General features: G+C 41.7%; 2 protein-coding genes across 4 annotated transcripts in view; one reads left to right on the forward strand and one right to left on the reverse strand.

Annotated features, from left to right (window-relative positions):
- Positions 1-1,893: 1,893 nt before the first annotated feature.
- On the reverse strand, positions 1,894-14,994 carry nubp2 (nucleotide binding protein 2 (MinD homolog, E. coli)). Of its 2 annotated transcripts, none has more exons than XM_029710293.1 (7): positions 14,874-14,994; positions 13,539-13,654; positions 4,582-4,780; positions 4,191-4,348; positions 3,831-3,941; positions 3,528-3,597; positions 1,894-2,264 (listed from the first exon to the last, which is right to left on the reverse strand). In XM_029710293.1, the coding sequence occupies exons 1-7, from the start codon at positions 14,887-14,889 to the stop codon at positions 2,125-2,127; spliced, it is 810 nt and encodes a 269-aa protein (XP_029566153.1). In that variant the 5' UTR covers positions 14,890-14,994; the 3' UTR covers positions 1,894-2,124. The 2 variants fall into 2 exon arrangements, with proteins under 2 accessions (XP_029566153.1, XP_029566146.1); XM_029710286.1 differs by having other exon boundaries at positions 13,539-13,657.
- Positions 9,351-25,338, forward strand: part of spsb3b (splA/ryanodine receptor domain and SOCS box containing 3b) — a 28,328-nt gene continuing 12,340 nt past the window's right edge. The window contains exon 1 of one of the 2 annotated variants that reach the window (XM_029710273.1): positions 9,351-9,479. The gene's annotated coding sequence lies outside the window, so the exon portion shown is untranslated. Of the gene's footprint in view, positions 9,480-18,515; positions 18,586-25,338 lie in introns of those variants that run through there. The other variant, XM_029710264.1, reaches the window with a different exon arrangement.

Consider the following 25,338-nt stretch of genomic DNA (forward strand, 5'->3'; position numbering starts at 1 on the left):
CTGTACTCACTGCCATTGTGTAATTCAAATAGGTAGCCAGGTTGTTTTAGTGTAGAAATGTCACTCAAGTATCACAGGTGATTTCCTTGATTTGGGTTATTTTTAAAGGTGATGGTTAATTGTAAGTCAAATGAGCTACACTGAACAAAAATATAGATGCAACATGTAATTTACAAAATTTTACTGAGTTAAAGTTAAGAATTGGTCAATTGAAAGTCAATAGGCCCTAATCTAAGGATTTCACATGACTGGGGAAACAGTTAAATACAAACTCTCCTTTGTATATTTCATTGTGCCATGTGGAACGTTGTCCCACTCTTCAATGGCTGTGCGAAGTTGCTGGATATGGGTGGGAACAAGAACACGCTGTTGTACACATCAAGCCAGAGCATCCCAAACATGTTCAATGGGTGACATGTCGGGTGAGTGGAAAAACTGGGACATTTTCAGCATTCAGATCCTTGTGACATGAGGCCGTGGGGCGGATGAATGGCACGACAATGGGCCTCATGATCTCGTCACGGTATTTCTGTGCATTCAAATTGCCATAGATCAAATGCAATTGTGTTCGTTGTCTGTAGCTTATGCCTGCCCATACCATAACCCCACCACCATGGGGCACTCCGCATCAGCAAACGGCTCGCTCGCCCACACGACACCAAACACTGTCCGCCATCTGTCCATTAGAGTTGAAATCGGGATTCATCTGTGAAGCGCAGACTGCTCCAGTGGCCATCGAAGGTGAGCATTTGCACACTGAAGTCGGGTCAAGACCTTGGTAATGACGGTGATGAGCTTCCCTGATGCGGTTTCAGACAGTTTGTGCAGAAATATTTCAGTTGTGCAAACCCAGTTTCATCAGGTGGCTGGTCTCAAATTAGGTCCTGGGCTGGTTACACGTGGTCTGCGGTTGTGAGGCCGGTTGAACCTATTGCCAATTTCTTTAAAACAATGTTGGAGGCAGGTTCTGGTAAAGAAATAAACACCAAATTTTTTGGCAACAGTTCTGGTGGACACCTGCAGTCAGCATGCCAATTGCATACTCCAAACTTGAGACAACTGTGGCATTGTGTTGTGTGACAAAACTGTACATTTCAAAGTGGCCTTTTATTATCCCGTTTAATGATCATGCCATTTAGTCAGTTTCTTGATATGCCACACCTGTCAGGTGGATGGATTATCTTGGCAAGGACAAATGCTCACTAACAAGAATGTAAACAAATTTGAAATAAATAACCTTTTTGTGCTTTTGAAACATTTCTGGGATTTTTTTTTTCAGCTCATGAAACACTTTACATGTTGCGTTTATATTTCTGTCTAGTGTAATTAGAAATCCTTTAATGGATTGTTTTGGCTCTTTCTGTGATAAATTGTATGTTTGATTTCATGCTAGTTGCTGTAAAGCATCAGGAGACATTGTGCCATACTTCCCTAAATGATCAAAGATGCCCTTTTATTTAGAGGAAACACCAGAGCAACTGACCGTGTACATAAAACTAGCGGGTGGCTGTCCTTTTGCCTCTGACCCGAAGATCGGCTGTCAATTTCAGTTTACCGACAATCTTACATGTTGAATCGCTGCCGTTCATCAAAACCCAGAAGTTTATCACTAACAGACCTCCGTTACCCGCAGTTTCCAGCCGTTCATCTTTCTGGTGCGTTTCCTCATGAAGACAGAAACGCACTCGTATGCTCAAACATAGGATTTGGGTAATTAATTGGTGACTCGGCTGCTTACAACAAAAAATTCGAATCATGTTAATTGAAGTTTGTCTATAGTGGAACAGAATTTAGTAATCGGATTTATGGCTGTCTAGACAGAGAATGTTCAGCTGTCCATTCGTTTACCATAACCTAAATGTCTGCTAGCAGCCAGGTAGTGGTGAAGCGCACTCAGTTCTGCTCTCTTTATTAAAATTGTGAAGTATTACATGTGGGTACATTTCTGAAGCTTACATACCAGTAGTATGTGACAAGATAGATACAATGTAAAAATGTCTTGTGCGGTTGTGCGTGCGTGCGATAATATATATATATATATATATATATATATCAACATGATTTTACAAAGGCTAAATACTACGATACTGTATTGCTATTGAATATGCAATGGGATTTGAATGCTCAGGGATCCTGTATGCTTGTTAGGAGGGTCTGTGCAATGCTGTTGATGGCACTGAAGGTGGCACTGTCTGGGAATGTCTGGATGAAGTCTTTGCCCTCCTCTATACTGGTAGTGAGCAGAGGGTCCAGGGGCACAGAGCCTGAAATGGGAAACACACACACAATCTGAGGCCTTCGCAACCATTGAAAACAATATACACACACAACAAGCAGCTAACACACTGGCCTACTTTAGAAAACAACACACTACGGTGTCTTTTGAGGTCAAAACTTGAAAAGATCAAATGCTGTTAACATTACATGCAAAGGCTGTGTTCACGCAGGCAGCCCAATTCTGATCTTTTGCCAATAATTGGTCTTTTGACCAACCGGATCAGATCTTTTGCAAATAACCGCGAAATATCAGAATTGTCTGCCTGTGTAAACGCAGCCATAGTCTACTACATACGTCTACCTCAGGGCTCTCCAACTCTCTTCCTGGAGAGCTAGCCTCCTGTAGCTTTTCGCTCCAACCCCAGTTGTATCTAACCTGATTCAGCTGATCAAGCAGCTAATTATTAGAATCAGGTGTGCTAGATTAGGGTTGGAGCGAAAACGTACAGGACCGTAGCTCTCCAGAAACAGGGTGGGAGACCCCTGGTCTACCCAGTAGTCTTCACACGGTCTACATTAGCCCATCAATGGCACACAGTTCTCTCAAAACCTCTCCATCCACAGCCATAGCAGTGCTGTAGTTGGCTGGGAACAGTGCTGCAGCCTTAAATTTGGCTTCTCACCGCTCTGGGCATTAGCGACATCAGCCGCTTCATTACTCACCGACTGGTTTCCACTCTTACAAAGCATATGGTCGTTGAGTGTTAATGGTGAAATGGTCATTAATATACCACTTAGATTGATCCCCTATCCCTTTGACTGAGATGTATCAGCTCTAACCCCCAAATCTTACAAGCACTCCACTGCAATGAAGACCAACCATTTTATCAGCGCAGCGCTGCTGTAAAATGCCTGCGACAAGCAGTTTCACAGGTCTGGAGTCGGTTGGGTTAGAGTGACATCTAGTGGCTGTTCAATGAAATACACGTCATATCCCTAAAAGCCGATTCGGAGGCTCCGTACGAGGGTGTGAAGAGCCACATTTTTTAACAATGCGGAGGGCTCCGTATAGCTCTGCATTGATATGATTGGTTGACGGTAGGTGGGGGCTGTACATCCTGTATAAACACAAACACACTTCCTTGACAGCTTCCTTCACATAAGCTCCGCGAAGTGCAAGATGTACGAATGCCCAGACTTCTGGAGAGGTCGCATCGCAGGAAATGCTGTACGGCCAATGCAGACGCCGGAATGACCATAAAAATTAAAAAAAACACACAAAAAAATACAAAAATAAGTGTGTCTTTTACCCAAATATACTGATCCTGTCAACTTGGCCAGCTCCTCTCCTCCTCCCTTGGAGAAGATATTACTGCATTCCTGTCAGCAAACACATTATATTAGAACGGTCAGAACTGGCATATGCTGACATTCTAATATGACAAAATAGTGACACTACACATTTTTAAATGACACCGCTTCAGACTGACGATTGTGTCCAGTGAAATAATGCACATGAAGCTAATCTAAAACTAACTGGAGACCTGTTTGCAACAAGCACTGTATTCCAGCACAGATGGTGTGTGAGTGTCCATGCATATTGGAGTACTCACAGAGCAGTGTGGACACACGAAGCCACTCATGTTCTCTACAATCCCCAGGATGCGCAAGCCTGTCTTCTTACAGAACGTGATCTCTCTCCTGACGTCCCCCGTCGATACTGCCTGCACAGAATAACAGCATATCTAAGTACAATATAATGTCATTAATACAATGGATCAACCAGGGGGAGTACAAGTGCGCACTTCAGGAGAAGGGTCGATATTTATCAGAACAAAAGGTTTCCTGTAGCCAACATTTAAGAGCCACCCCAGCGAAAGCTGCTTTGTTTCTCTTCTAGAGAGGAGGCTGATCACTGATAAAACGTAGAAAGCAGGAGTTGACACAACTTCCAATCTTTCCTTGTGCTATACCTGCGGTGTAGTGATCAGAATGGCTCCGTCCACTTTGTGCTGCTTCTTCAGGTTTTCCAGGACGGCCAGGTGCTCGTCTGACGTCCCCGGGGGGGTGTCCACCAGGAGCACGTCCAGTTCCCCCCACGCCACGTCAGACACAAACTGGCCAATCAGAGCTGGGACGTGACCATACGGCAGGTGGTGGGGGAGAGAGAGACAGAGAACGTGAGAGGATATTGATGAGAAACCACAGTCCCACCCAGTAAGCCCCTACACTCTTCATGTTGATCAAGGGGCGGTTTACTTCAAGCGTCTCAAAGGAGGAGTGCTGATCCTGTGATCTAAATTGTTTTTGTTACGGTAGAAGCTCCACCTTGGCCTCTAATAGTCCGATGTAGACTGAGCATACCTGTTTTCTTTGGGCCCCTCCAGACAACTGCTTCGTCTGGATCCTCCAGCAGGAAGCCTATGGACATGAGCGCCAGGCTCTTCTGGGCATCTGTGTAGACGGGCACCCAGCCCGAGTCACACTGGTGCACCTCTGGCTTGCCCACACTCAGCATGCGGGGGATACTGGGACCACACAGGTCCACGTCCAGGATCCCAACCTGATAGACAGACAGACAAACAGACAGACGTGTGAACATATTTTATGAAAAGACTTTCGGGATGTCTCATGGTCTGACAAACACTGCTCTACCTCTGTCACCTTTCACTGCAGATGCAGAAGTGCAACATCGGCGGATGAGGTGGATTGAGACGCAGCCAATGCAAAATATATCTCTAGCTTAAACTGACACATTTTTAAAGGGGATTTTTGTATTATGCAAATTTGATTTCTGCTGGGGCGCGGACATCGACTCTAGGGGGATAATACAGAACATAAATAAACAAGAACAGAACATACATTTTAAAACATTACACATAGCCTACATATCAATATATACACACAAAATATTTAGGTCAAATAGGGGAGAGGTGTTGTGCCGTGAGATGTTGCTTTATATGTTTTTTTTTTAACCAGGTCTGCTGTTCATTTGAGCAATATGAGATGGAAGGCTCTATATAATACTGTACGCTTTCTTGAATATGTTCTGGGTTTGGGGACTGTGAAAAGACCCCCGGTGGCATGTCTGGTGGGGTAAGTGTGTAAGTTGACTATGTAAACAATTTGGAATTTTCAACATGTTTCATACAAAAATTAGAAGCAATGCAGTCACTCTCTCCTCAACTCTTAGCCAAGGGAGACTGGCATGCATAATATTTCTATTAGCCCTCTGATTACAATGAAGAGCATGATGGCTTTGTTTAAATGCCAGTGGCAGGTCATTGGTAAAAATAGAAAAGAGTAGAGGGCCTAGCAAGCTGCCCTGCGGTACACCACACCCTACATGTTTGACATTAGAGAGGCTTCCATTAAAGAAAACCCTCTGAGTTCTATTAGATAGATAACTCTGAAACAGCGATATGGCAGAGGCTGAAAAGCCATAAAACATAAGTTCTCAACAACAGGTTGTGGTCAATAATATCAAAGGCTGCACTTTAATCTAACAGTACAGCTCCCACAATCTTCTTATCAATTTCTTTCAACCAATCATCAGTAATTTGTGTAAGTGCAGTACATGTTGAGTGCCCTTTTCTATAAGCATGCTGAAAGTCTGTTGTCAATTTGTTTACAGAGAATTAGCATTGTATGTGGTTAAAAAGATAATTCTAACAGTTTGCTAAGAGCTGGCAGCAAGCTGATAGGTCTGCTGTTAGAACCAGTAAAAGCCGCTTTACCACTCTTGGGTAGCAGAATGACTTTGGGTTCCCTTCAGGCCTGAGGACAAACACCTTCCTCTAAACACAGATTAAAGTCATGACAGATAGGAGTGACCAGAGTCAGCTAGCTTCCTCAGTAGCTTTCCATCTAAGTTGTCAATGCCAAGAAGTTGTTCATTATTGATCGATAACAATTTTTCTGCCTCTCCCACACTAACTTTACAAAATTCAAACCTACAATGCTTTTATTTTATGCATGAATATGATCGCTCACTGACTGTTAATTGTTGGCATTTCCTGCCTAAGTTTGCCCACTTTGCCAATGAAGTAATCGTTAAAATAATTGGCAACATCAAATGGTTTTGTAATGAATAAGCCATCTGAGTTGAATTTGTCTTTCTGTCCATAATTTAATTTAAAGTATTTTTTTCTCTCATCATTCTTTATATAATTGATCTTGGCTTCATAATACTGTTTTCTTTTTGTTGAGTTTCTGCAGTAATTCAGATGTGCAGCCAGACATATTAGCCACTCCTTTCCCCCCCCCATCTCTCTCAAACATAGTTTTTCAATTCCTCATCAATCGATGGAGCCTTAACAGTTCTAAGAGTCTGTTTCTTAAGAGGTGCATGTTTATCAACAACTGGAAGAAGCAATTTCATATGGATATAGCCACTATACTATGATCACAGCATCCAATGGATACGGTTACAGCTTTAGAACAAAGTTCAACAGTATTAGTAAAAATGTGATCAATACATGTGGATGATGTTGTTCCTGTAGTGTTTGTAAACACCCTGGTAGGTTGATTAATAAACTGAACCAGATTACAGGCACTAGTTACAGTGAGAAGTTTCCTCTTGAGCGGACAGCTTGATGAAAACCAGTCAATATTCAGGTCCCCAAGAAAGTAGACCTCTCTGTTTACATCCCATACCACATTAAGCATTTCACACACATTATTAAGATACTGACTGTTAACACTTGGTGGCCTATAGCAACACCCCAAAATAATAGGCTTTAGATGAGGCGGGTAAACCTGCAACCACAGCACTTCAATAACACTTGACATGAGATCTTCTCTAAGCATTACAGGGATATGGCTCTGAATATACAGTACCAGTCAAAAGTATGGACACACCTACTCATTCAAGGGTTTTTCTTTATTTTGTACTATTTTCTACATTGTAGAATAATAGTGAAGACATCAACACCATGAAATAACACATATGGAATCATGTAGTAACCAAAAAAGTATTAAACAAATCAAAATATATTTGATATTCTTCAAAGTAGCCACCCTTTGCCTTGATGACAGCTTTGCACACTCTTGGCATTCTCTCAACCAGCTTTAAGAGGACTGGTTTTCCTACAGTCTTGAAGGAGTTCCCACATATGCTGAGCACTAGTTGGCTGCTTTTCCTTCACTCTGCAGTCCAACTCATCCCAAACAATCTCCATTGGGTTGAGGTTGGGTGATTGTGGAGGCCACGTCATCTGATGGTCAAATAGTCCTTACACAGCCTGGAGGTGTGTTTTTGGTCATTGTCCTGTTGGAAAAACAAATGATAGCCCCGCTAAGCCCAAACCAGATGGGATGGCGTATCGCTACAGAATGCTGTGGTAGCCATGCTGGTTAAGTGTCCCTTGAATTCAAAATAAATCACTGACTGTGTCACCAGCAAAGCACCATCACACCTCCTCCTCCATGCTTCACAGTGTGAACCACACATGCAGAGCTCATCCGTTCACCTACTCTGCGTCTCACAAAGACACGGCAGTTGAAACCAAAAATCGTACATTTTGACTCATCAGACCAAAGGACAGATTTCCACCGGTCTAACGTCCATTACTTGTGTTTCTTGTCCCAAGCAAATCTCTTCTTCTTATTGGTGTCCTTTAGTAGTGGTTTCTTTGCAGCAATTCAACCATGAAGGCCTGATTCACGCTCGATGGTTTTTGTGACTGCACTTGAAGAAACATTCAAAGTTCTTGAAATTTTCCAGATTGACTGACCTTCATGTCTTAAAGTAATGATGGACTGTCATTTCTCTTTGCTTATTTGAGCTGTTCTTGCCATAATATGGACTTGGTCTTTTACCAAATAGGGCTATCTTCTGTATACCACCCATAACTGATTGGCTCAAACGCATTAAGAAGGAAAGAAATTCCACAAATTAACTTTTAACAAGGCACACCTGTTAATTGAAATGCATTCCAGGTCACTGCCCCATGAAGCTGGGTGAGAGAATGCCAAGAGTGTGCAAAGCTGTCATCAAGGCAAAGGGTGGCTACTTTGAAGAATCTAAAATATATTTTGATTTGTTTAACACTTTTTTGGTTTTGATGTCTTCAATATTATTCTACAAAACCCTGGAACGAGTAGGTGTGCCCAAACTTTTGACTCATACTGTGTCTATAACACCTCCCATAAGCATTTCTGTATCTTCTACAAGTGTTATGTCCTTTTATTGCTACTACTGTATCAAAGGAATTTTCCAAGTGAGTCTCAGAAATGGCTAATATATGCATGTTATCTGATGTTAGAAATAAGTTTCATGAAAGCAATAACTTGCTACGGCTACATACAATATATATACAAAAGTATGTGGACACCCCTCCAAAATAGTGGAAAGCCTTCCCAGAAAAGTGAAGGCTGCAATAGCAGCAAAGGGAGAACCAACAGCATAGTAATGCCCATGGTTTTGTAATGAGATGTTCGACGAGCAGGTCATGTACTGTATATTAATATGGGCTATTTTCAGCCCTTTCCTTCTCAGAGATAGACATAATATCGAAAAGAACAAAGCAAGATAAAAATATATATAATTCAGCAGTCCATTAATCAGTTGGTGTGTGTGTGTGTGTGTGTGTGTGTGTCCTTCCAATCTCATTACATTTAGCCAGCAACTGCTTCCTCAGTTAATGCTGCAGACCAATCAGTTCCCTCTCTAACTCTGCCCACCGAACTCACCAGCATCCTTGGGCAAGTGCTGGCTGCATCTTCTTGATACATTCTTTAGATTTTTTTAACATTAGTCATTTAGCAGGTGTTCTTATCCAGAGGGACTTACAGGAGCAATTAGGGTTAAGAGGGTTAACTTTTGGTTACTGGCCCAACGCTCTTAACCGCTAGTCTACAGTACCTTCCCCCTTAATGGCATCACTGCTAAAAAGTCAGATTTACTGTCAAGTTCCAGGAAAAGCTTTTCTAGCCCTCATTCTTGACTATGCAATTATAGGCCTACTATACACCCAGCTACCAAGCAGACTGAGGCCAGTAAAAGAGTCATTTGTCATTTGAATGTTTGACCCACCCTTAAAGCCCGGATCTGCGTTTGCTTTTCACAACAGAAGCCGCCCACTGCTTGTATTGAGAGAGTTCTGCTTTTTTTGGCATGAAAACATGGGGGTTTTCTGAGCAATCTTTCAAATTATTAGGACATGTAAACAGCTGAAAATCGGCATTCCAGCGGTGTAATTGATCTCCACATATGCCAGAACCGGGTAGCGCGAGTGAAGTGATTTCGGGGAAAACTGCAAGTATGCATCTTAGTTTTCACATAAAAACGTTATGTCTAAACTCAGAATCAGAGTTTACGCAAAAACAGCACGTCACTGTGGTAGAATGTTTATTTTGATTGACGATTTTCTACATTTATCAAAGTCCCATCAGAAGTCTGATTTCAGATATGTCCATGTAAACACGATTATTAGGGAAATCGTTCCTCTTGCAAAGCATGTAAACATTTTATACAAACTATTATATTATGCTGACTATCCACAATAACCGCATTATTGTGTGTATGTAACAGTGCTCATTGTAGATGAAGGGGTGGAGAGGGTAAAAATGATTTTTAAGTCTTGAGACATGGATTGTGTATGTGTGCCATTCAGAGGGTGAATGGGCAAGACAAGAAATGTAAGTGCCTTTGAACGGGGTATGGTAGTAGGTGCAAGGCGCACCAGTTTGAGTGTCAAGAACTGCAACGTTGCAGGGTTTTTCATGTTCAACAAATTCCTGTGTATCAAGAATGGTCCACCACCCAAAAGAATCCAGCCAACTTGACACAACTATGAAAAGCATTGGAGCCAACATGGGCCAGCATCCCTGTGGAACGCTTTCGACACCTTGTAGAATCCATGTCCCGACAAATTGAGGTTGTTCTGGGGGCAAAAGGAGGTGCAACTCAATATTAGGAAGGTGTTCCTAATGTTTTGTACACTCAGTGTAAATACAGTTGAAGTCGGAAGTTTACATACACTTAGGTTGGAGTCATTAAAACTCGTTTTTCAACCACTCCACACATTTCTTGTTAACAAACTATAGTTTTGGCAAGTCGGTTAGGACATCTACTTTGTGCATGACACAAGTAATTTTTCCAACAATTATTTACAGACAGATTATTTAATTTATAATTCACTGTATCACAATTCCAGTGGGTCAGAAATTTACATTCACTAAGTTGACTGTGCCTTTAAACAGCTTGGAAAATTCAATAAAATGATGTCATGGCTTTAGAAGCTTCTGATAGGCTAATTGACATAATTTGAGTCAATTGGAGGTGTACCTGTGAATGTATTTCAAGGCCTACCTTCAAACTCAGTGCCTCTTTGCTTGACATCATGGGAAAATCAAAAAGAAATCAGCCAAGACCTCAGAAAAATAATTGTAGACCTCCACAAGTCTGGTTCATCCTTGGGAGCAATTTCCAAATGCCTGAAGGTACCACGCTCATCTGTACAAACAACAGTACGCAAGTATAAACACCATGGGACCATGCAGCCGTCATACCGCTCAGGAAGGAGACGCGTTCTGTCTCCTAGAGATTAGCGTACTTTGGTGCGAAAAGTGCAAATCAATCCCAGAACAACAGCAAAGAACCTTGTGAAGATGCTGGAGGAAACAGGTACAAAAGTATCTATATCCACAGTAAAACGAGTCCTATATCAACATAACCTGAAAGGCCACTGCTCCAAAACCGCTATAAAAAAGCCAGACTACTTTTTGCAACTACACATGGGGACAAAGATCGTACTTTTTGGAGAAATGTCCTCTGGTCTGATGAAACCAAAATAGAACTGTTTGGCCATTATGACCATCGTTATGTTTGGGGAAAAAGGGGGAGCCTTGCAAGCCGAAGAACACCATCCCAACCGTGAAGCACGGGGGTGGCAGCATCATGTTGTGGGGGTGCTTTGCTGCAGGAGGGACTGGTGCACTTCACAAAATAGATGCCATCATGAGGTAGGAAAATATGTGGATATATTGAAGTAACATCTCAAGACATCAGTCAGGAAGTGAAAGCTTGGTCGCAAATGAGTCTTCCAAATGGACAATGACCCCCTAGCATACTTCCAAAGTTGTGGCAAAATGGCTTAAGGACAACAAAGTCAAGGTATTGGAGTGGCCATCACAAAGCCCTGACCTCAATCTCATAGAAAATGTGTGGGCAGAACTGAAAAAACGTGTGCGAGCAAGGAGGCCTACAAACCTGACTCAGTTACAACAGCTCTGTCAGGAGGATTGGGCCAAAATTCACCCTACTTATTGTGGGAAGCTTGTGGAAGGCTACCCGAAACGTTTTACCCAAGTTAAACAATTTAAAGGCAATGCTACTAAATACTAATTGAGTGTATGTAAACTTCTGACCCACTGGGAATGTGATGAAAGAAATAAAAGCTTAAATAAATCATTCTCTCTACTATTATTCTGACAATCCACATTCTTAAAATAAAGTGGTGATCTAACTGACCTAAGACAGGGAATTTTTACTAGGATTAAATGCATTTGGCTAAGGTGTATGTAAACTTCCGACTTTAACTGTACCTCATGAGCTTAGTTCAACTGCTATACACTACCAGAATTTAAATTAAGCTTGAACGTAAATGTAAACAAACACTGTATAGCGTCAAAACATGGTTAAAACTATAATTTTGATATCATGGATGGTCAGTCCTTGCATCCATAGCTCGGTCTATGAATTTGAGAGCGGTTACATTTCTCCATCCCATCCCTTAACTTTTCAGCAAAACGGGTGGAGAGAATGCTTTATTATTGTTTAAATGAGGCTTCTAGCTATTATTATACATTTTTACGATATAGCCAATTTCGACTTTGTGGCTGTGGTAACTAGTGACAATCCTCTAGCTGCTACTACTGCCGGCAGACTCAGCAGAGAGACAGCAGACCCAGCCAAAACGCACTGACAAGTGACAAAGTCACAAATAAAATGGCAAACGTTCTCCTGTTCAGAGCCGTGTTGACATTGTTGCCTTTATATTCAAGTTAGCCTGCTAACTACTTGCTATCTAACGTTAGTTGCTAAAATTTGTGTGATCGACAATGTAGCTATAAGCAAAAATTTGCTAGCTAGCTTGCTCTTGTATTCAGACTGTTTTGTACTTACTATGAAGGAGTCTACTCTAGCTAGCTACATTGTCTAAAAGGCATAAACCTCATGAGATGCCCTAATGCTTTGTTTAAACTAATGTTAGCTAGCTAGCTAAAGCTAGATGTACAGATTGTTGACATGACAGTAAGGATGGTTTGTTGTACCCCATTCAATAGGTACGAATTGTTTTAGCACCTATTGACTACAGTATCTTCTGAGCGGGGGAGTTTTAGCCCCAACCCTTGTCCTAAACATTAAACACACATCGCTTGCGGTACGGTTTTGGAAACATAAGGAACATATCTTTCATATGAGCGAGAAATAATAATAGAAAAGGTTAAATTACTACGCACCTTTAAAGGGTTAGGGTTCCCACATGGCCATATTTCTGTGCTTATTTACAGACAACAGATGGAAGACTACCTGTGCTAATTATCTATCTGCGTCTCTGAACACCTGTGTGTAAACAGAAGACGGACGCCACAAACATGTCACTGATAAATCCTGTTGGCTGCAACTGTGCTAAAACTGGTTCAAAGTCTGTACCGTAAGTGTGTATTTTGCATTTGTTTTTATGTAATATGAAAGTAGAGGGATTTATGTTTCTAGAACCGTACTGCAATTGAGAATCGATTCACGTTTAGATGGAGTATTTGGAGTGTTTTGGAACATGTGGATGTCCTTGGACTATAATGAGTAATGTTTGGCTCCTTTAGTCCATTATTGGGCTAGGTTTATTGATGATAATACTAGCTAGCTAGGTGGTTGGCAGGTAACGTTAGATAGCTAGTAGCTAGCAGGCTAACTTGATTATAAAGGCAACACTGACCTAAACAGGAGAACGTTGGCCATTTATTTGTGACTGTCACTTGTCAGTGCGTGTTGGCTGTGTCTGCTGTGTTTGAGTCTGGCAGCAGTAGTAGCAGCTAGAGACCTTCCGCTTCCTCTCACTCCACTGGCTTCCAGAGCGAGGCACAACAAACGTTGTTTGAGTGGGTGGGATTTTGCGCAGACACATTCTTCCAGCGTTCAAACAATTTCTCTCTTCTGTTGTGAAAAGCAACTGCGGATCTGGGTGTTAGCTTAACAGAATGGAGCTGTGTTGACCCATCAAAAATGTCCATTTGATACAAAGACCCTGGTGACGTGTGATGATTCACACACAGAACACAAACAGACACAATGATATGAATGTGATGGCTCCCACCTTCTTGCCTGCGTGTCTTAGGGCCAGGGCTAGCTCTGTGGTGAGGGTGCTCTTGCCCACCCCTCCTTTTCCAGACAGGATCAACACCACATGTTGGACCTGGGCCAAGTTCCCACCTTCTGCGGAGAAACAAGTTAGTAAAATATATGGACATGAATGCATGAACAAATACACAGAGAGGGTATGTTCAAGTCCTATTACTGTGAAAGCAGGTTATCACTCCATTTAGATATGGACATGTGACATTTACTAATTATATCCATTAAATCTCTCATTACTGTGTGTTCACTGACACTGAAAGATTCTAAGGACCAAGTCACGTTTTATCATTGACCCTGGCCTGAGGCAACTGTTCAAGTTTATACTCAGGTTGACGTTTATTGTCATGAGTCTTGTCCTGGAGGCAGAACAGAGCGATTTCCCCTTCGCTACATAGGCCAGCTGTTGCCTGGAAACCCGACATTGAAATCTGAACGCACTACCAGCATATTGAAAAGTTTGTAGGTATACTTTCATGTGAATATATTGTATCACATTCCTACCGCCAAAAGGAACAACCAGTAAACTACATTAAAATATCATTTTATTCAACATTCTGGCTTGTAGAGGTCGTGAGAGGAAACTTTTCTGATTCAAACGCCTATTTCTGCCCAACGTATAATTCCATGCAATTCAACATTAGGTTTCCAGGCAAAGCCGGCTGCAAAGTCAAAAATGTGTTATTAAAAAAGTTCATGAAAACTAAAATGTTTTCTAGTCTTCATTTGAGGTTAGGGTTAACAGTGTCGTTTGGGTTCCATTTAAAATCAGATGTTTAGACTTTGTGGCTGTGCCAGCTAGTGATCACTCTGCATAGATGCCTCCAGAACAAGATTTATGACGAAAAACGCTAACCTGCACTGTTTAACTAATCAAGTGAAAGTATTGCTTTGCCAGAAAACGAATTGCACCATTAGCCTAGCAAAAATTCGACTTGAAGGTAACTAGCTAGCTAACAGTAGTTACTGAACTTCAAGTCGAGTTTTGGCTAAGCACCGCCACTAGCCTTGCACATGACAGCTTCTCAAGCACATTAACCCACTTCCTATAAAGTCAAAAATAAAAAATTATAATTACGTAATATGTATACATATTACGGTATCTAGCTAGCTATCGAAACAGATTAGCGCTAGTTGTTAGCTAATTATCTAGATAGCTAACGTTAGCAATGTGAAAACATGTGACAGTTTCTCGTTCTGACAAAGGACAAGCTCATAATAGAAAGATGCCTTATTTTCAAAGAAGGAAGCTATTTACACATGCATATTAACTGGCAGCGTAATATTGTTTTCATACCATTGTTTTGTTCCATATTTGCTTTATATATCACTTTTTTGATGTACTGTTGTTGGAGTGTTCCGTATACTTCCGCACCTCACGTCACATGAGCACCAAATATCCAATGGAACGAATGGGATTGAGTGTTGCGCTCGCCTCCAAAAATAAACAACCAATCAGTTGCCTTTGCGTTATATCTGTTATATGCGCAAGCGATGCGTTTTAAGGTTCAGGGCTCTTAACAAAACCCCTGGATCGAAGATACCTTTTCGTGAATAGATGCTAGAGTTAGCTAGCGTCTATGAATAGGCTAGTCCTTGATCATGACTCTCAGTTCCATTACTTTATGCAGTGCATTCGGAAAGTATTCAGACACCTTCCCTTGTTCCACATTTTGTTACGTTACAGCCGTAAATAAAACATTTTCCTCATCAATCTACACACAAAACCCCATAATGACAAAGCAAAAAACAGGTTTTAGATTTTTAAATACCTTATTTACATAAGTATTCAGACTCTTTGCTATGATACTCGAAATTGAGTTCAGGTGCTTCTTGTTTCCATTGATTATCCTTGAAACGTTTTTACAACTGATTAGAGTCCACCTGTGGTCAATTCAATTGATTGGACATGATTTGGAAAGGCACACACCTGTCTATATAAGGTCCCACAGTTGACAGTACATGTCAGAGCAAAAACTAAGCCATGAGGTTGAAGGAATTGTCCGTAGTGCTCCGAGACAGGATTGTATCGAAGCACAAATCTGCGGAAGGGTACTGAATCATGTCTGCAGCAATGAAGGTCCCCAAGAACACAGTGGCCTCCATCATTCTTCAATGGAAGAAGTTTGGAACCACCAAGACTCTTCCTAGAGCTGGCCACCCGGCAAAACTGAGCAGGGCCCTGGTCAGGGAGGTGACCAAGAACCCGATGGTTCCTCTGTGGAGATGGGAGAACCTTCCAGAAGGACAACAATTTCTGCAGCACTCCACCAATCAGACCTTTATAATAGAGTGGCCAGACGGAAGCCACTCCTCACTAAAATGCATATGACAGCCCGCTTGGTTTTTGCCAAAAGGCACCTAAAGGACTCTGACCATGAGAAACAAGATTCTCTGGTCTGATGAAACCAAGATTGAACTCTATGGCCTGAATGCCAAGCATCACGTCTGGAGAAATCTTGGCACCATCCCTACGGTGAAGCACGGTGGTGGCAGCATCATGAAGTGGGGATGTTTTTCAGCGGCAGGGACTGGGAGACTAGTCGAGGGAAAGATGAACGGAGCAAAGTACAGAGAGATCTTTGATGAAAACCTGCTTCAGCGCGCTCAGGACCTCAGACTGGGGCAAAGGTTTACTTTCCAACAGGACAACGATCCTAAGCACACAGCCAAGACAATGAAGGAGTGTCTTTGGGACAAGTCTCTGAATGTTCTTGAGTGGCCCAGCCAGAGCCCAGACTTGAACCTGATCGAACATCACTGGAGAGAGCTTAAAATGGCTGTGCAGCAACGCTCCCCATCCAACCGGACAGAGCTTGAAAGGATCTGCAGAGAAGAATGGGAGGAACTCCCCAAATACAGGTTTGCCAAGCTTGTAACATCATACCCAGACTTGAGGCTGTAATCACTGCCAAAGGTGCTTCAACAATGTACTGAATAAAGGATCTGAATACTTATGTAAATGTGATATTTACGGGGTATTGTGTGTAGATTGATGGAAGAAAAAATGGTGTAATCAATTTTAGAATGAGGCTGTAATGTAACAAAAAGTCTTGGTCTGAATACTTTCCGAATGCACTTTACAGTTGAAGTGGGAAGTTTACATACACCTTAGCCAACTACATTTAAACTCAGTTTTTCAAAATTCTTGACATTTAATCCTACTAACAATTCCCTGTCTTAGGTCAGTTAGGATTACTACTTTATTTTAAGAATGTGAAATGTCAATAATAGTAGAGAATGATTTATTTCAGCTTTTATTTCTTTCATCACATTCCCAGTGGGTCAGAAGTTTACATACACTGCATGTTTTTTGTTTTGTTCATTAGCATGTGATGTTCAGAACTAGCATTCCCACCCAAAACTTCCGGTGAATTTACTAAATTACTCATCATAAACGTTGACAAAATACATAATTATTTTAAGAATTATAGATACAGAACTCCTTTATGCAATCGCTATGTCAGATTTTAAAATAGTTTTTTGGCGAAAGCACATTTTGCAATATTGTGAGTACATAGCTCAGCCATCACAAGCTAGCTTTTCAGACACCCGCCAACTTCGGGGCTCACTAAACTCAGAATTACTATTAGAAAAATGGTATTACCTTTGCTGTTCTTCGTCAGAATGCACTCCCAGGACTTCTACTTCAACAACAAATGTTGTTTTTGTTCCAAATAATCCATAGTTATATCCAAATACCTCAGTTTTGTTCGTGCGTTCAGGTCACTATCCAAAGGGTAACGTGCGAGCGCATTTCGTGACAATTTTTTTTCAAAATGTTCCATTACTGTACTTAGAAGCATGTCAAACGCTGTTTAAAATCAATTTTTATGCTATTTTTCTCATAAAATATCGATAATATTCCAACCGGACAATGTTGTATTCATTCAAAGAGGAAAAGAAAAAATGGTGAGGTCTCGTGAACGCGCATCTCCAGTCTCTGTCACCAGGCAGTCCACTGACAAACTGTGCTGCTGTTATCTGCCCAGAGACAGGAGACACCGCAATCTGGTTTCTGAATGCTTTAGAGAGCCAATGGAAGCCTTAAAGTGTCACGTAACAGGTCAGAAACTGTAATTTCGATAGAGATGCAACAGAAGGACTACACATTGTCAGACAGGCCACTTCCTGCTTGGAATCTTCTTAGGTTGTTGCCTGCCATATGAGTTCTGTTATACTCAGACACCATTCAAACAGTTTTAGAAACTTTAGAGTGTTTTCTATCCAAATCTACTAATTATATGCATATTCTAGTTTCTGGGCAAGAGTAGTAACCAGATTAAATCGGGTATGTTTTTTTTCACCCGGCCGTGAAAATACTGCCCCCTATCCACAACAGGTTTTAAGGAAGCTTTGAGGCCACATACTGCAAGTGTGGTCATGCAGCCTTGGCCTCTATTGAATTTTGTGATTAGGATTTCTGTACCTACCCTAGAACCCCCCCCCCCCCCCCCCCCCTCGCGTGTGAATTTTAATGACTGCAGACGTTGCATTTGTTTTAAATGTCATTTATGCTTTGGTCCTTGACGTTCAGGAATGCCACCTTTCTCATTTTGGCTATAAAGATAATTAATTTCCCTTGAATATTTCCTGATGTTCATAAAGGTAAACTTAAAAAATATATTTTTGTAATATCAAATTTTGACAATATTATCAAATAAATATTTACTGTCTGTTCCGAATTCTCATGCTTTATCTAACCAGGGCAATGAGAACATGCATCAATAAGTAAAGCCTGTTAATACTGCCACAAATGACACCTACATAAAGCCACAATACAAACTCTACCAGAATTTTATATATACCCTATCTAGATAGACAAATTAGCATAGACTCCTCCCTTTTAGCACACTTATCCAATCAGTGCTAGGTGTGGGCGTGTAAGGGTATTGTTGCTCTCTGGCGTGCAGGGAACTAGGTCACTGAGCAAGTTGCACCTGTCACACTCAGGAGTCTGGTATAGAAGACCTACCATGCAAAATAGTTCATAAGAAGACAACTATAAGGTAGGAACCTTTTCCTAGTTTAATGAAAGTAGGGGGGCAGGTAGCCTAGCGGTTAAGAGCATTGGACAAGGCACTTAACTATAATTGCTCCTGTAAATTCTCTGGATAAGTCTGTCTGCTAAATGACTGAAATTTAAATGGCTATTGTGTTATATATTTGACATTCCTTAGATATCAGTTAAGTATAGCCAGCCTATGGCTTTTATGTGAATCAAAAATGTCAACTTTAACAGTGTACAATGACATTACACTTTTGGTTCAACTAACTGTATTACTATGTAATGAATATATAGGAAATCAATAGGGACTTATGGATTGGAAAACCAATATTTACTTAAATTCAGGGGGAAACTACTTACATATAAATGTTTACTAAATAACCCATTGCATCTTGGACATAAGGAAGTAAGCTAAGACCAATGCAAACTTGTCTCTGAATAAAAATGTATTAAGAAAATAAACAACCTATGTGTTTGGTGCTCATGCATAAAAAGAAATGGGTTGAGCTTGTATCCAGATAACATACATTTGATTTTGATTGACGTGGAGCCATGGATGCAGCCTGCGTTACTCAGATGACGGTGATGGAGTATATAGGCTAAGCACTGTTAAAGTGAGGCGCATCAGACTCCCTTATCTAAACCATTGGCAATTATCTGGTGCACCTGTTTGGACAGCAGTCTACCCAGCTGCCACCTGTTTTCTGTGGAAACATTAGGCCTAAGCAAGGCGTGCCGTCAGTTGCAGATTCCATGTCAGCTCAACTCCTCTCAGCATACATTATTTGACCCCAAATCAAATCCTTATGATAGGGACACAAGTGGGCCTCCACCCCCATCCCATTCCCCCAACCCCACCCAGGGGCTTAATATTTTATGATCACATCACTCGATGCAGTCAGTGGGTCAAACATTATCACTGTTGATCTCGTGAACCGGCTCACAGACTGCAGACTCACTGCCAAAGTGGCACACTAGAAGGCATGTTGGATTTAAAGGTCAAACTTACATGTGGAAACAGTCCATATGGAGCAACAGTACTTCAACCTCAAACAAGGGAGAATATAGGTTAGCAACTCCAGAGTTCAGTTTGTGTGTTTTTCTGTGGAGCCTATATGTTTCAAGCAGGCTAGGGGTCAGTTCTATTTAAATTCAGGAAGCTAACTGAAATTCCATTTCAATTCAGTTAAATTCCAATTTCAGACATTCTAAACTTCCCATAGTTAAATCAACGTTGATTTCACTGTAAAAACGGACTTTTGCACAAATCAGCTATTTTGACCACTTCCCCAACAAGTTAAACAACAACTTAGAGCACATGGCATCTTTACCTATTTTTCTGCTATTCAAATCTGGAATCGGATTAGAAAAATATAATATCAATCCAGAGATACAGCTATTTAAGTAACCATATCAACTACTTTTTCTCACAACTTTTAGATAAAACTGACATTTTGACCACTTTCCCAACAAGGTAGACAACTATCTTCTATCAAGCAAGAGATACAGCTGTTTTAGTGACCACATCAAATACTTTCATTAAGCTAACTTCCCACTGTTGAATTAAAGTTGGAATCCGTTGCTGTGACACTACCACGTCCGTATGCAATATTACAACAACAAATAGGTTACTCCAACCAACAAACACTGTTTTATTCCCTCAGACATCCTTACACATCATGCACACGCGATAGAACAGCAGAGCATGTACTACAATTTTTATTTCATTACGTTGCTGGATGCTCATCTGCTTTTTTTTTACCCCTCTTTTCTCCCCAATTTCGTGATTACGATCTTGTCTCATTGCTGCAACTCCCCAACGGGCTCGGGAGAGGCGAAAGTCGAGTCATGCGTCCTCCGAAACATGACCTGCCAAACCACGCTTAACACCAACTCGCTTAATCCGGAAGCCAGCCGCACCAATGTGTCGTGGGAAACACCGTTCAACTGACGACCATTGTCAGACTGCAGGCGCCCGGCCCGCCACAAGGAGTCGCTAGAGCGTGATGAGACAAGTAAAGCCCCCCCCGGCCAAACCCTCCCCTAACCCGGACGACGCTGGGCCAATTGTGCGCCGCCCTATGGGACTCCCGGTCATGGCCGGTAATGACACAGACTGGAATCGAACCCGAAGTTGTAGTGACGCTGCAACACTGCAATGCAGTGCCTTAGACTGCTGTGCCACTCGGGAGGCCATCATCTCTTCCTTTTAAAGAACAAAACGATAACAATTTTATTTTTTTATTTAACCAGGTAGGCAAGTTGAGAACAAGTTCTCATTTACAATTGCGACCTGGCCAAGATAAAGCAAAGCAGTTCGACACATACAGCAACACAGAGTTACACATGGAGTAAAACAAACATAGTCAATAATATAGTAGAAAAATATGTCTATATACAATGTGAGCAAATGAGGTGAGATAAGGGAGGTAAAGGCAAAAAAGGCCATGGTAGCAAAGTAAATACAATATAGCAAGTAAAACACTGGAATGGTAGATTTGTAGTTGAAGAAAGTGCAAAGTAGAAATAGAAATAATGGGGTGCAAAGTAAATAAATACAGTAGGGGAAGAGGTAGTTGTTAAGGCTAAATTATAGATGGGCTATGTGCAGTGGTCTGTGAGCTGCTCTGACAGCTGGTGCTTAAAGCTAGTGAGGGAGATAAGTGTTTCCAGTTTCAGAGATTTTTTGTAGTTCGTTCCAGTCATTGGCAGCAGAGAACTGGAAGGAGAGACGGCCAAAGGAGGAATTGGCTTTGGGGGTGACCAGAGAGATATACCTGCTAGAGCGCGTCCTACAGGTGGGTGCTGCTATGGTGACCAGTGAGCGGAGATAAGGGGGGACTTTACCTAGCAGGGTCTTGTAGATAACCTGGAACCAGTGGGTTTGGCGACGAGTATGAAGCAAGGGCCAGCCAACGAGAGCGTACAGGTCACAGTGGTGGGTAGTATATGGGGCTTTGGTGACAACGGATGGCACTGTGATAGACTGCATCCAGTTTATTGAGTAGGGTATTGGAGGCTATTTTGTAAATGACATCGCCGAAGTCGAGGATCGGTAGGATGGTCAGTTTTACGAGGGTATATTTGGCAGCATGAGTGAAGGATGCTTTGTTGCGAAATAGGAAGCCAATTATAGATTTAACTTTGGATCTGAGATGTTTGATGTGAGTCTGGAAGGAGAGTTTATAGTCTAACCAGACACCTAGGTATTTGTAGTTGTCCACATATTCTAAGTCAGAACCATCCAGAGTAGTGATGCTGGACGGGCGGGCAGGTGCGGGCAGCGATCGGTTGAAGAGCATGCATTTCGTTGTACTTGTATTTAAGAGCAGTTGGAGGCCACGGAAGGAGAGTTGTATGGCATTGAAGCTCGTCTGGAGGGTTGTTAACAGTGTCCAAAGAAGGGCCAGAAGTATACAGAATGGTATCGTCTGCGTAGAGGTGGATCAGAGACTCACCAGCAGCAAGAGCGACATCATTGATGTATACAGAGAAAAGAGTTGGCCCAAGAATTGAACCCTGTGACACCCCCATAGAGACTACCAGAGGCCCGGACAACAGGCCATCCGATTTGACACAACAATAACAAATGCGCCTGGGGCGACTAGTGGCGCTGTTTCACCTGTCGCGGATCTCATCTTTAACTGGGGAAGCACATAAGACTGATTATAATCTGGGTAGTTTGGGTCATGGATGCTGAATGGCTTAAACAGTATTAAACAATATATATGTATGCATGTGTGACAAAAACTCTTACTATTGTTGGTAACCAGTTAATAATAGCAGTAAGGCAGTGGTATACTCCGCAATGCGTCGTGCATAAGAACAGCCCTTAGCTGTGGTATATTTAAGCAGTAAGGCCCAAGGGTTGTGGTATATGGCCAATATACCACAGCTAAGTGCTGTTCTTAGGCAGGATGCGAAGCAGAGTTATTAAGCAATAAGGCATGAGGGGGTGTGGTATATGGCCAATATACCACAGCTAAGGGCTTTTCGTATGCAGAACACGAAACTGAGTGTCACGGCTGTCAAAAGGATCGGACCAAAGTGCAGCGTGGTTGTAGTTCCACATTTTATTAAATCCGTGAAACTTTGCAAAACATAAATAACTGAATTTACAAAACAACAAACCGTGACGCAGAGAGAAACAAACACTACTCAAAAGATAATCACCCACAAAACCCAGGAAGAAAAACTCCTACTTAAATATGATCTCCAATCAGAGGTAACGAGGACCAGCTGCCTCCAATTGGAGATCAACCCAAAAAACGACAACATAGAAATAGAAAAACTAGAACTTAAACATAGAAAACATAGAAAAACACAAAACACCCCCTGTCACGCCCTGACCTACTCTACCATCGAAAATCAAATCAAATCAAATCAAATCAAATTTATTTATATAGCCCTTCGTACATCAGCTGAAATCTCAAAGTGCTGTACAGAAACCCAGCCTAAAACCCCAAACAGCAAGCAATGCATGTGAAAGAAGCACGGTGGCTGGGAAAAACTCCCTAGGAAAAACTCCCGAGAAAGGCCAAAAACCTAGGAAGAAACCTAGAGAGGAACCAGGCTATGAGGGGTGGCCAGTCCTCTTCTGGCTGTGCCGGGTGGATATTATAACAGAACATGGTCAAGATGTTAAAATGTTCGTAAATGACCAGCATGGTCAAATAATAATAATCATAGTAATTGTCGAGGGTGCAACAAGCACGTCCGGTGAACAGGTCAGGGTTCCGTAGCTGCAGGCAGAACAGTTGAAACTGGAGCAGCAGCATGGCCAGGTGGACTGGGGACAGCAAGGAGTCATCATGCCAGGTAGTCCTAGGGCTCAGGTCCTCCGAGAGAAAGAAAGAAAGAAAGAGAGAATTAGAGAGAGCATATTTACATTCACACAGGACACCGGATAAGACAAGAGAATACTCCAGATGTAACAGACTGACCCTAGCCCCCCGACACATAAACTACTGCAGCATAAATACTGGAGGCTGAGACAGTAATACTGGAGGCTGAGACAGTAAATCACACCTTACTATGGTCAGGATGTGACACTGAGTTGTAATTAAGCAATAAGGCATGAGGAGGTTTGGTATATGGCAATTATACCACGGCTAAGTGCTGTTCTTATGAACGATGCAACGTGGAGTGTCTGGATACAGCCCCTAGTCGTGGTATATTTGTAAGGATCGACGCTGGTAGACGAGAAACAAGTACAGGGAGTGAACATTTAATTAGCAACGGACATGGAACAGGACAGGACAGCGTCTGGACATGAACACAGAACGACATTAATGCTGACACTGGGAACAAACTGAGGAGCAGACAGAAATAGGGAAGGCAATCAACAAAGTGAAGGAGTCCAGGTGAGTCCACTGAGCGCTGATGCGCATAATGATGGTGACAGGTGTGCGTAATGAAGGGCAGCCTGGCGCCCTCGAGTGCCAGAGAGGGAGAGCGGGAACAGGCGTGACAATATTGGCCATACACCACAAACCCCCTTATTGTTATTATAAACTGGTTACCAACGTAATTATAGTATTTTTTGGGGGGTCATATCCGTGGTATATGGTTTGATATACCACGGCTTTCAGCCAATCAGCATTCAGGGCTTGAACCACGTAGTTTGTAATGACCATTAGCCTGCCATTTAGCCTACCTATCTACAACAGTAATTATTACTGCTGCAGTGTACTGCTACTACTTCTACAACTACTAGGACTACTACTACCACTGTCAATACTAGCCTACTTCTACTACTGGCCTACAGTCACTATTGCAACAGTCACTATTCCACCACTACTGCAGCAGTGCTGTAAAGTACTTAAGTAAAAAAACTTTAAAGTACTACTTTGCGGTATCTGTACTTTACTTTACTATTTATAGTTTGGACTACTTTTACTTCACTACATTCCTAAAGAATATAATGTACTTTTTACTCCATACAATTTCCCTGACACCCTAAATAATTAATTATATTTTGAATGCTTAGAAGGACAGGAAAATGGTCCAATTCATGCACTTATCAAGAGAACATCCCTGGTCATCCCAGCTGCCTCTGATCTGGCGGACTCACTAAACACACGTGATTCATTGGTAAATGATGTCAGCGTGTTGTAGTGTGGCCCTGGCTATCCGTAAAAAAATAAGATGGTGCTGTCTGGTTTGCTTAGAATAAGGAATTTGAAATGATTTATACTTTTACTTTTGATACATAAGTATATTTAAAACCAAATCATTTTAGACTTTTACTCCGGTAGTATTTTACTGGGTGATTTTTCACCTTGAGTCATTTTCTATCAGGGTAGGTTTATTTCACTAAAGTGGTATAGTGAAATAAGTTGTGTGTGTGTGTGTGTACCCTATATATATATATATATATATATATATTACTGCTCAAAACAATAAAGGGAACACTTAAACAACATCCTAGATCTGAATGAAAGAAATAATCTTATTAAATACTTTTTTCTTTACATAGTTGAATGTGCTGACAACAAAATCACACAAAAATAATCAATGGAAATCCAATTTATCAACCCATGGAGGTCTGGATTTGGAGTCACACTCAAAATTAAAGTGGAAAACCACACTACAGGCTGATCCAACTTTGATGTAATGTCCTTAAAACAAGTCAAAATGAGGCTCAGTAGTGTGTGTGGCCTCCACGTGCCTGTATGACCTCCCTACAACGCCTGGGCATGCTCCTGATGAGGTGGCGGATGGTCTCCTGAGGGATCTCCTCCCAGACCTGGAC

Source organism: Salmo trutta, chromosome 2 (assembly GCF_901001165.1).
Source record: "Salmo trutta chromosome 2, fSalTru1.1, whole genome shotgun sequence".
NCBI classification, from domain to species: domain Eukaryota; kingdom Metazoa; phylum Chordata; class Actinopteri; order Salmoniformes; family Salmonidae; genus Salmo; species Salmo trutta.